We start from the raw sequence: 12,539 nt of genomic DNA on the forward strand, positions 1-12,539 counted from the left end.
AAAGTCGCCCTTAATTTTGAACTGATAGACTAGAAGAAATTCATGCTGTTAAGAAAACATGCAAGTAGAAATCAATTAAAAACAAAAAATAAGAAACCTCATAACCCAAGCGATTTCGAAAAGTAGGCCTTTCTTCATTAGGGACAAATATGAGTAGACTAGAGGGAATGTAGCTAGTTAACAGCACCTATTACCAATTATTGAACTACTCTTGTGTTTGACCGACTACTGGGATTTGACCACCGTTTTTACAGCAAATCTACGGTCTCATAGTGCAGAGCGGTAAACCATGAACCCTCGGATCGACAGTCCGAGCACACTAAGCTCTTAGGCCACGTCCCGCCCTAAAATGAGTCGTTTATGTATCATGAATATTTAACGACGCTCATAACAGAGCAGAATCTTTCTCTATATGTAATAAACCTCTGTAAAATATTCACGAGGCTTACTAAACGAGGCATCAGAGCTGTAACAGCACTGATTGTATGTTATGTCACGCTGTGTAAAAGAAATAATGACCAAACACATACTATCAGTATTTACTTGTGGAATACTTTTGATGTTGTTGAAAAGACAGCTCAATACCGTACCAAGTACGGACTGTAAATGGCCCAAATATGTTTCCAAGGTAACGTAAAACTTTTCCTCAACAAGCCTTGGTGGCGTCATATCTGCTATTGTACAGAATTATCAAAAAATAAGTAATTGTGTACTCAGAAAAATATTGTAGACTTCATGCTGAGGATTTATGCGTAAATATAAAGTCACTGTACCAAGCGGCAACTGCTGGTTTTATATGACACGTGGAAACTATTTCGACAAAAGCCAGAAATAAGGAAAACACAGAACTGTTGTGAGTGGTAAGAATAAAGTATTATTATTCTTTGTGCCAACACTTGTTACGTGCCCTTGACAGATAGGTGCGGAGAGTGGACGCCTGAAATTTGATGTTTCTTGTTCCTGCACATTTAAATTTTACTTTAAAACGAAATAACAAGAATCATAATATGGACCGAAATATTAGTTCCTGAAAACTGAGAGCCCAGAATACTAAGGTCAAACTTTCGGCACCTGTAGCACTGCCTGTCAGTCAAGGTAAAGAACGATCCATTAAAATATGAGTTTAAAAAAAATATATATTAAGACATTTTGAGCAAACACTCTTCGTCAAGTGGTTGCACATTAGCGAATGCTCGAAGCGTCTAAGTAATTATTTCTCTTTTCTCCGGTTTTTAATATAAATTTTCAATTTCAAAGTCGTTTTCATTTATTGCTTTCATCAGTGCGTTTTATTTGAACGTTTTCTTTTATAAACGCCTCATTTTAGTGTATTTTGCGATGCACTCTCTATGCGAGATAAATCTGATAAATAGAGAATAACATTTTTAATACTGAATTTCGAATAATAATAATTGGACAAAGTATTTTTTTCTCAAAAAATAAATATAGATATGTACAAGTTTATATGTGTGTGTTGTCAAATATGTCTTTGCTAATATAATAGATTACTCATTTTTTCCTTATTATTTTTTGTGACAGTAGGGGTATCTTTAAAGAAAAAGCTAAAATTATTTTACATAACACTAAGTTTTAATTCTATTTTAGCCTGTACTATAGAAATCAGGATCGTTTTAGGATATGTACACGCTGAGAAATGTTTCAACATTTTTATAATGTCCAGAAGAGGTTATGCAGAATTGCACTGCAAATACTTTTTCCGTGATCTTTATAAAAACTTGTGACATAGAAACTAAATAGATAATTAGAAATGGAACAATTAAATATAACTGTGAGAAGTGGGTAATTTAGGTTTAGGTTAGAACGGATTAAAATTTCAATTTGAACGCATCTTATGCGATTAGATGTCTAGACTGTTAGGTCAAAGATGCTTATAGTTTAAGTGTAATCGTCCCTAATTTTGAAATACTGACAAGAAAGAAGGTAACCAGAAAGCAGCACCCGCAGCCACAATGGCTTAGTCAGGTTTTTGTGTCGAATAAGAGAAGTAGTTGACACATTTCTAAAACTCCCACAGCCTAAATAATGAAGCTTGTTTGTTTTGTTTTTTTGTCGGCTTGAACTTTGGACCAGAGAGGAGGCAACCAATTTGTAGCACCTGTGGTAATTGAAGGGTCTTTCATTACCAGTAAATATCCGTAGAAATCGTTTCTTTATCAGTACTATAAAATAACGCATTCACGGCCCCATGTTTTTTTTTTTTTCTTTTTTGGCTGTAACAGGACATGACCAACGGAATCTTAGATCCGCACACCACTTTTATAACGTAGCCACAGATAAAAATGCGAAACATGTTTGATGTTTGAACCAGAGACCCTCGAATTCTCATGTCCGATAAATTACTGCAAAGGAACGCTCTGGTTCTATACTTGGCACAAGATTAGTATTGTTTAAATAAAACTTTCTCTCATTGGAATATTTACATGTCCAGTTATTACAGCCATTTGTTAACCTGTTCATTAATTATTCGTTTTAAAACATCATCTGAATAATAACGATTTCTCTGTTTTCTTGGCTATATAAAAAACTTTCTATACATTAGACTGACAGCTTTTATGCATAATTTCAATAAAAATAAAACATATAGTGACTACATTAACATTTCCATATACACAACAATCTTATTTTTATAAAGTTAAAGAAACAGTTTTTCTGTTTTCAGTGGATCTTTTTTTGTCCACCGAAACAATGCAGTGCGCGCTTCTTTTTTAAATATATCCAAATAAAATTATTATGCATGTTGAAACGTTGATGTCGTTATCTTATATTTTATTTTTATTAAAGCCAAACTTTCGCGCAATTACATTTTTTATAGCTAATAAACACGTGGATCTTATGTTAAATTATAAAGTATTAATTTCCTTTAAACTATTCTCTTTAAATTGATATTGTCCCTTTTAAAATGCTTGACAATCTTGATTTTTGTAAGTTTTTATATTAACTACCTAACCAGAAACTTTTTTCGATTGCCCTACTATCAGTACTTTTTAGATTAACTAAATCATTTATTGAGCGAGGTTGGTCATACTTTAACAAGCTTTCCGATTTATTTCCAAATCTAACTATTTTCATGTAAAAAAATATGTTTTATTAATTATTAGTAAAAAGAAAAATATATTAAACTCATATATGTCTGTTTACAGACGTTTCGAGTTTTTGAGACAATGATTCTCACAATACTGGTTCCCCAGTGGGACAGCGAACTTGCAACTCTAAAATAAGTGGTTTGATTTCACGCAGTGGACACAGCAGATAACCAGATGTAGCTTTGCTCTAAAAACAAACAAACAAACCCATGACACAATGATTGACATACTAGGCTGTGGACTACTAGGCCTAAAGTTGAAGCCGAGATTCACGGCTGAACAAACTCCACAAGTTCAGCTGTGGTGAATAGTTATAGATAACTGTAGCGACCGTGTATCTTGCTACTTGGTAAAGAGTAAGCTCATAGGCGGCGGGTGATGTTAATTGGTTCTTCTTCATCTGGTCACCGATTATAGATTAAGGATAGTTATACTGACCTGGATTTTAACCCCATGTGCCGCATTAAGTGCCGTTCAGATTGAAAACACAAAATTATAATTTAGACAAAATCAAAAAATAAACTAGATATACTTCCGCACGGTCTCCAAAAGTGTTCTGTTTCAAGAGTAATCAAAATTAAAAGTAACAAATATTTTTATTTCTTGCTTCTCAAGTTAATATGCCATGCTGTTGTAGTCTACAGAGTGCATGATTCTTCTCGTGATTCATGGCATACGCACTTTTTACTGACGCCACGACAAGTACAACATTAATCGTCCCTTATGTGATATCATTTTAGTGTCTGCTGACTGACTCACAGACAACACACTACTGGATAGTGGTACGAGTGGTTAAAACATGTGACCCCTCTAGGCAGCCTTCGTCCTCCTTTCGGGGAAATTAATGTACTAATACACCAAAATTTCATTGAGTAGCTTATGCTTGGAACGCTATAAAAAATAAACTTGCTCTTTTATAAATTAAGATTGACTTGTACACTCAAATCAACTCTCAAATTAGTCAGTCGGTCAAAATATTCTATATTTGTGCATTGATCAAATCTTTTCATTGCAAATAAATATTATTAATGCAGTTACCTTTTTGTTTTATTAACTGATTTGCCATATAAAGGGCTGAATACTGAAAATGGCGTTATCCCCGTCAAGACTATGGTATTTGAGAGGTTCGACGTTGGATCCTCAGAAAGAGAAAAACCCAACTAGTTCCCCATCACATTGGAAGGACGCTGTCGAATTTCTGCAAACCCATCAAGCACAACGACAAGCCAGTAGATTGTTCCACCGAAGAGCGTGGCAATGGGTCCTTAGGGCAATCGTCTGCGCCATTGCATTGGCAGGCTTCGTATTTGACACCTATTTTTTCTTGAAGCATTATTTCGAATATTCTGTTGTTGTCAACCTCAATGTTGAAAACGAATGGAGACTGTATTTCCCAGCAGTAACAGTATGTAATTTGAACAGGTTAGTTAACACGTTAATTTTAGAAGTCTTATTATCTTATAGACAAATATTTGATGTTAAAGAAAAGTTAACATTACTGATTCACACTTTAGCCTGATATTACTCTTTTTCTGCTGATTAAAATTTAATATATATATAATCCAATTGCCATTTTATGTATGTGTAACGCTCATATTGTGAGTCATCTTTGATTTAAGCTAAAACATTCTTATTGATATTTTGAAGATGTGGTAGAAAATTGTTTTTATTTTCTCAATGTATAATTGTTTTCTTTTATAAAAGGGGGGGGGGTGAACAAAGCTTGCTGAGGCCCATAGATTTTTTTTCTTACAAAACTCTAGCCCGTCATCTTTTGAATAGCTCAAGATTTGGCGGTGGATGGTGTTCACTAACTGCTTTCCCAGTTTATCACTGATAGCTCTCAAGTAGCTTCGCAAGAGAACTGGCATCTATTTTTCCAGACATTCTCCATCAGTTTGTGGTGTTAGCAATGAAGGTTAGGTACACTTAACGCCAATGGTATGCCCACTCTTTATGGAAATGAAGCTCCAGCAGCAAAATGGCACTTCTGATTTCAAGACCTGTGTTTCTAATATTTTTGGTCATACAGTATACGTGTATTTAGATAAATAGTTTTTTTCCATTGCTACTAATTAAATTTGAGTGGGTGTTTTTTGTTGTTGTTTGTTGTTATCACATTAGTAGCAACATACAAAAGCGTAAATGTCTTAATTAAGAGTGCAGAAATTTAATTAAGATATTAGCTAGGGTTTTGAAATCAAACCTTATTAATCAGAAACAGAATGCATGCATGTTTTCAGTTTCTTCCTTGGTTTAAGAGGTACATTTAAATATCTAACGAATAAAAATGACTTGACTTTTCTTTTTTTTGAAAAGCCCCCCCCCCCCCAGTGACACAGCGGTGTGTCTGCGGACTTACAACGCTAGAATCCGGGTTTCAATACTCGTGGTGGGCAGAGCACAGATAGCCCATTGTGTAGCTTTGTGCTTAATTACAAACAAACAAAACTTTTTGAAAAGTGATTATATATTTGTAATAAAATGAAATAAAAACAGTTTTTTGTCAAGATACTTTTATTTGGCCAAACTGTTTTGCAAAACAATTAAATTGCCTACGTGATGCTCGTGTGTCATATTTAAATTCTGACTTACTTCAAGCAAGTACTTCACGCATAATGGGAGAAAAAGATTCATGAAGGCATGTTAAACGTGAGAAAATAACCTCCATATTGATGTAATAGCCAATAAAGATGTTGAATACTTTATAATAAAATGATTTTGGAGCCTCACCACGTCGTTACAGTCCTGTTGTGCTCTATCTGACGACCGTGCATCTCGAAGAAAGCCCTGCATCATTATTTCCATTAGAAAATGCTCTGCCGTAAGGCTGTCATGTACAAAACGCACCATTTCTTCCAAATTGCTCTCCACAATCCATATAGTTGCGAGGACGATGGATTACCAGTAGCTGCTAAAACAGTCCAATCACGCAAAAGTCCATAAGTGCTGCATCCAACAACTTGGCAGGTATTTCTTCGGATGGAATAGTGTGAATACCCGTCTCTTTCTGCAGCTACTTGGGGCATGCAATGATTGTATGGATATGTGGTGGAAGGAGCTTGTGTACACGTGACTTTTCCAGACGAATATTCTTCTTGACTATATTGCGTATTTTTGCATGGGGCACGGGGACAGCTTTTGCCACTAACATTTATGTTCATGGTTTTTCACCTGTTACAAACTGCCGAACTATGCTTACCACGGCTGGGTTACAGCTTGATGCAGTCTCTTTCTGTGTGGTCCTGGTGCCCCAAGTTGATCCATGTTTCTTTGTTTCTAATGCTTTTAAATACGAAGGGTATTTCTGTGTTGGAAATTCTAAGTTCCCGCTCTGAATAATCTTTATGATATGTGTGTATAAATATTTTGCGTCGGAAGGGGTTGTTATATACCCTTCCTAAAAAAAGAAAAAAAAACACCAGTTTTCGTCGGCATCAAACTACCTACAAGACGCTGAAACAATCTCAAAATGTAATTCTGATACATGCCACTTCACCGTAACTTGATATCAGCTGGGGTTATCTCGTGGCTTGCTGATTTGCACATTCAAAATCGATTTAAAATAAGGTACTCAGCTCTATGTATTTGTCACATTACCATTGGTAGTTCAAGGATATTTATGTTTTGTATATTTTTCTCGTTATTAAACTAAAAGCGTGTGAAATAAAATACAAGCATAATGAATAACAATTTTACAAGAAAACAAATGGCGTCGCTCTTTCTATTTTTCTCCTGTGTTTATTTTCCTGTTCATTGAAATATAAAATAATTTATTAACTTTAACTTTACTCCAAAATATGTTTCCTGCTTTTTATTTAGCCCCCCCCCCCCAGCAGCTCAGCAATAAGTCTGGAGGCTTCTAACGCTAAAAACCTGGTTTCGATACTCGTAGAGGGCACAACACAAATAGCTATTTAAGTAGCTTTGTGCTTAACAACAAAACAAACAAGCTTTTTTTATTTTATGCCTTCTTAAACATTGATAAGCAACAATAACTAGTTGAAAGTTAACAATTTCATCAGTTTCTAAATCAAAGATTAAATTTTATATGAAATTGCCCATAGTGGTTAAACAGTAAGCTTCAGGGCTTATAATATTAAAATTATAGGTTCGATCCCCTTGGTAAGCACAGCAAAAGTAGCCCATTGTGCGGCCTTGTTCGCGAAAAAACAGATAAACAAGCCTTTATATAAAATCCAATACATCATTTAATTCACAACCAAGTAACATAACATTTTAAATTGGGATGTTCTTTTCCCATAAAGACAAACTAAAGGTAAAAAAATTATGGTACCAATATTTGAATCAACTTTGTACTTCAACGGAAAAACTATCTCAAATAAAATTCAGAAACTTTAAGTGTACACAGCTAATGAATATAATATAAATGTATAATTGTATTGCTCTGTCATTTTAAGCTTTGTGTTTTATTACTGACTGCTAAAGTACGAGTTTATATTCCTTTGTTTGTTATTGACAGAAATATTACCCACAGTTTGCTCTTTAATACGTTTTAACATTAAACTTATTAGCTTTCCTCACGAAAAGATATAGTTTCAGAGAAAAACGAACGAGATGTTACAGTAATATCTTATCTAAAAATAAAATTAGTCAACAAGCACAAACAAATTAATTTTTTAAACTTCTGTTGTCTCGTGTGACATTTAAATTTCTGTCATGTATATATAAATGTTTTTATAAGAATTTACATTACTTTCTGTTTTTACTCTTTGTTTAATATTTTATATATAAGCACAAATGTCTCTTTCTCTCTCTCTGTGTGGGTCTGTTCCTTATGCACGGCCACATCTTTAAAGCTACAAACTCCAAACTCGGAGTACAGATAAAACTTTGTGTGGGAAGTGACATGGGTTATGTGACCGCGGTCTCAGAGGTCATTTCGAGGCCGCAAATTGAGGCCAAAGTGACCAATATAGCAATGTTTGGAAAACAGGACGACCAATTGGTCTTGAATTTAAAAGGCCGGACTTTTTGGTAATGTGTGATCAAGAAGGCTATTACTTACGTTTCTTCTCTGTGTGAGGACTTCTCCCAATCATTCTATCCATAATCAATTATGTGCTAACACGATTTAAAAACTCTGTGGAGCCTTCATTTACTTCTCTGTTCATTCTCTCTCTTTGCTCTCCCCCTCCCCTCTCTCTCTTTCTTCTACACATACATGCCTACTCTCTAATTCCCCTTAACTGAAAAAAAGACTGGTTCTTTCTCTCGAACATGCGCTCACACTCCCTCAAATAAATAGGCTTGCTTTAGTCATATCTTATGCTTTGCTTACGTGTACTCGCAAGAAACAGCTATACGATGACTTTACAAAAACGTTTGTATCGGTAAATGTTCATTTACGTTGTGTTGCAACGAGAAGAGAATAAATCCATTCTTCATTAAATGGAAAGATAATAAAATCAGTATATGCTGCAAATGACATTTTACCACATAGGAGAAATCAGAACACCAGAAGTTAGGGAATTTTGTTTTGGAAACTTGAAATGTCATGCAAAGCTCATGCAAGAAGCAGGAGCAATGTACCCGGTTTTGCTTTGATTAAAATAGCTTTAGCAAATTTTTATTTTTTTTTCGGACGTTGTTATTTTTATTGATTTTTAATCAAAATATTTAGTTAAGTAAATTAGTATAGTTGATTTAATCAAAACAACTCAGGATATTTAAAGCATCCAAACAACGCCGAGTACTCTGCTAGTATATTTATTATATGATTTTTAAGTGTTTTTTTCATTAAAAGATATATTTCAGTTTTCTTATTACTTCTTGTTTAATATATTCATTATACAAATTGTTGTTTTTACAAAAAGTTACGTTGCAGTTCTCTTCTTACTTTGGTTTAATACGTTGTTGTAACATGTCCTATCGTTGGGTAGGTTGTTTTGGAATATTTGGTAAAAACAATGCCAAGTTCAGTCCACGTAACGATAACGAATTAATATATTTCTTTAGTAACGTTTGTTACAGGCTACATTCACTCTAGGCCTAACTTCACAAAAAAAACTTTACCACAGAAACTTCTAAACTAATAAATGCATATCTTACTTATAAGCTTACTTGATTGCAAATACGCTAATTGAATTACAGATGCACAAACCCTCATTGTCTAACTCACTAACTGATACTGAACTGAATCGCTCATTAACTAAATAATTCACTTAATCTGGTATTTATATTGTACTCTTTATTTCTAAATAGTACAGGAAATTTCTAAATTCCAAAGAGGTCTTAACCTTCATGAAGTTTCTAGAGTTTACGTCATTGTGAAATCACTGATAATCTCCATCTAGCAAACAAACATCAAAAATGAAATATTAAAAATATAGCTTACTACAAATATATTCCAATATTATATTTTTTGCTAACAGATTTTACCATATTCTTCCTTCTTGGTTATTTAACTGATTTCTTGTATGAATTTTAATGCTAATTTTTTTTTTATAAAAGGTATATTTTACTATTCTTTTCTGGATATTCAACCTATATATCGTTTGAATTTTTTTAAATAATTGTTTTTATAAAAAGTTATATAACAATTTTCATCTAACTTTTTTTTTTTGATGTATTATATGAATTTTAAATGCTAATGGCTTTCATAAAAATATTTACTGTTTTCTTCTGACTCTTCTTTTCTGGTTGCTTAATCAATTTATTGTGTGATTTTTATAAACTAATTGTTTTTATAAAAATTTCATTATAGTGTTCTTTGTACTCTGCGTTTCGTACATTTATGTATAAATTTTTTATGCTTCTTCATTCAATTTACTGCTGTAAAAATGGTAAACGTAAAAATATATAATCTAAGGTTTTTAAAACTGGTACATCTTTTTCCCACTTATGATTTTGGAATAGGACCTTAAATTCTGAATTCATGAGTAAATCAGAAATAATATATTTTGTACTCAAAACGTGACCCAGATTCATCTGGATCTGGCACTGATGTTCTTGTGCTCCGGCACAGTTAAGAGCACTGTTAAACATCACATAAATGATGGTTCTATTTGTATGTAAAGCCACTATCATCATTACGTTACTTCTATCACGGTCATGTCCATTGATGTTCAACGTTGAGCATTTGCATTGGCACACGCATTGCTTCATTTGGAAAGTAGACAGTCTTACATTACACAAATAGCCCAATATATTCTAATGCTTGTTCAATAGGTAAAACATTTAGTACGTAATTAACATTAACACCCTAATAATACATTGTTAATACACCACACAAATGATATGGTTAAGTAAGTGTAGCAGTAAGTGACTGATCGCTATAGTTTATAGGATAGAAAAATTGGGACTTCTTTCCATCAGGTATGATATAGCGATCTAGTGAACTTACTAGTTCGTTTTTGTTTTTCTGAAAGTAGGTGACCGTTCTATTTAGGAGTCTGTCGTAGAGTGGCTTATGTTCGCATAACTGTGTAGGAAAAGTGGACTTGTTATGCGTGAAACTTTATATACTGTAGTGAAAACTTAGTTTTGTATAGTTTATAATTTCTGCTTAGTTACGTGTGGTGTAGCGTTAATCCAAGCTGAGCAGGCATATTCTATTACTGACCGTGTGTACTGTTAATATGTTTCTCGGTTATATGTCGGCGTTATTTCCAGTAGACTACATGTTAGTTTCGAGTCGTAAGTAAGTCCTAAAACTTTTGCTGATGTAGCAGTCTGGAGAAGGGTTTCATCTAGGTCAATCTTGGGTTTGTTTTTACCAGCTTTATTGAATTTTGAGAATATAGCGACCCGTGTTTTTGATACATCAATTGTTATTCCTTTTCTTTTGGCAGTATTTAGTTACGTCATTAATGACGTGTTGTCAATTTGTGAACTCATTCAAATTTCTACATAATCCGTGAACTTAGAAGCAAAACAGAAATTTGTGTCAGTTAGTGGCTCATCACTTACATGATGAAGAGTATGGGTTAACTACCCCTCCTTAAGGGACACCGGCCTCAGGGGTAAAATACTTTGAGTATGTGCCTTCTACATTTACTATATATTTTCTATTATCTAAGAAATTGGACAACCAGCGAATAATTCCTCGCGGTAATTCCATCTGTAACATCCGGAACCTTAGACCTGAATGATAAATTGTATCGAAAACCTTCTCTAGATCGAGCAGGCAGACGACCGTACATTTTATTATTATTATTATTGAAACTATCTATTATTGTTTCAAGTAGTTTAATTAAATGATCAGTGGTTTGTCGAAATTTTCTGAAACCGTTTTTCGCTTCTGGTAATTTTGAATTTCTTTCAAGATGTATATTTAATCTGTTATCAAAAATATACTTATTCATCTTCATCGGGGCCAGGTTCAGCGTTGACCTCTTACTGAATCTTAGGTAATAATCTTTGTTACGTTGTTGCATTACTCACAGTATCTTACATTTTGTTCATGGTCCGCAGTTTTAATCAACCAAATTGTATCGAAAGTTTGAATTCCACGCAAAGCGCCATCTATACTAGTTGCACCAGGCCTAGTAGTTAGGGTGCTCGACTCACATCTGCGGGGTGCGGTATTGAAACCCACCAAACATGCTCGCACTTTCAGCCATGGGAGAATTATAATGTAACGGTCAATCCCACTATCCGTGGGTAAGGAGTAGTCCAAGAATTGACGGTGAACGGTTTCTAGTCTCTCACTCAATACTAATGACTGTTGTAAACAAGTAAAATAGTTTTTTATAAGCTCTCAGATATATATTTTTAATATTTTAAACTTTTTCAACTGTTGGTTCGCGAGTGATGAGATAATAAGTTGAGAAGAGTAATCTTTGAAACAGATTGTGTTTTTAAAGCTTTCGTTATTTTTAACCTTACCTGTGCAAATAATCTAAAATGTAACTTCATCACACACACATAGAATATCAAGTCAACCAGCTATCGTGTTTGGTGATTATTTTTGCATGGCTAATTAATTAGTTATTGTACTAGAAGATAAATAAAATGTACAAAAAAGACGACATAGACACACATGTATATTTTTATTTACTCGTCTACAGATTACGAAGAAGTGCCTTTAATGACAATGACGATAAATGCCAAGAAAAGTACAACATTACCAAGAAACAATGCCGTGATATGTTAAACATGGATAACCGCATTATCAATGGTTTAGTGACAAAATCAAATAGATTTATCTTATCAACTGCGGTAAGAACGAATTTCATACTAACTTCTTTTATAACTTTACACGCATAATTATTGTTAGAAAAACTAACACTTTGATGTATGGCCTATATATAGCAGCATTTTGACTAGGTAAGATTTTTTGAGCTATAATAAAATAAAGAGATTTTTGGTGTTTTGAAATGTTTCATTAGTTTAGTTGAGGCCCCCCAGTGGCACAGCGGTATGTCTGCGGACTTACAACGCTAGAAACCGGGTTTCGATACCCGCGGTGGG

At 33.9% G+C, this 12,539-nt stretch overlaps 1 protein-coding gene across 1 annotated transcript in view; it reads left to right on the forward strand.

Moving 5' to 3' along the window:
• Positions 1–825: 825 nt before the first annotated feature.
• LOC111085124 (amiloride-sensitive sodium channel subunit alpha-like) overlaps positions 826–12,539 on the forward strand; it is a gene marked incomplete at its 3' end in the record, with an annotated part of 29,347 nt that continues 17,633 nt past the window's right edge. Inside the window, exons 1-3 of the mRNA XM_022382386.1 lie at positions 826–1,095; positions 4,177–4,526; positions 12,137–12,287. Of these exons, the coding sequence (XP_022238094.1) occupies positions 4,192–4,526; positions 12,137–12,287 (486 nt within the window). The remainder of the gene's footprint in view (positions 1,096–4,176; positions 4,527–12,136; positions 12,288–12,539) is intronic.

The sequence above is a fragment of the Limulus polyphemus genome, unplaced genomic scaffold (assembly GCF_000517525.1).
Source record: "Limulus polyphemus unplaced genomic scaffold, Limulus_polyphemus-2.1.2 Scaffold245, whole genome shotgun sequence".
NCBI classification, from domain to species: Eukaryota; Metazoa; Arthropoda; class Merostomata; order Xiphosura; family Limulidae; genus Limulus; species Limulus polyphemus.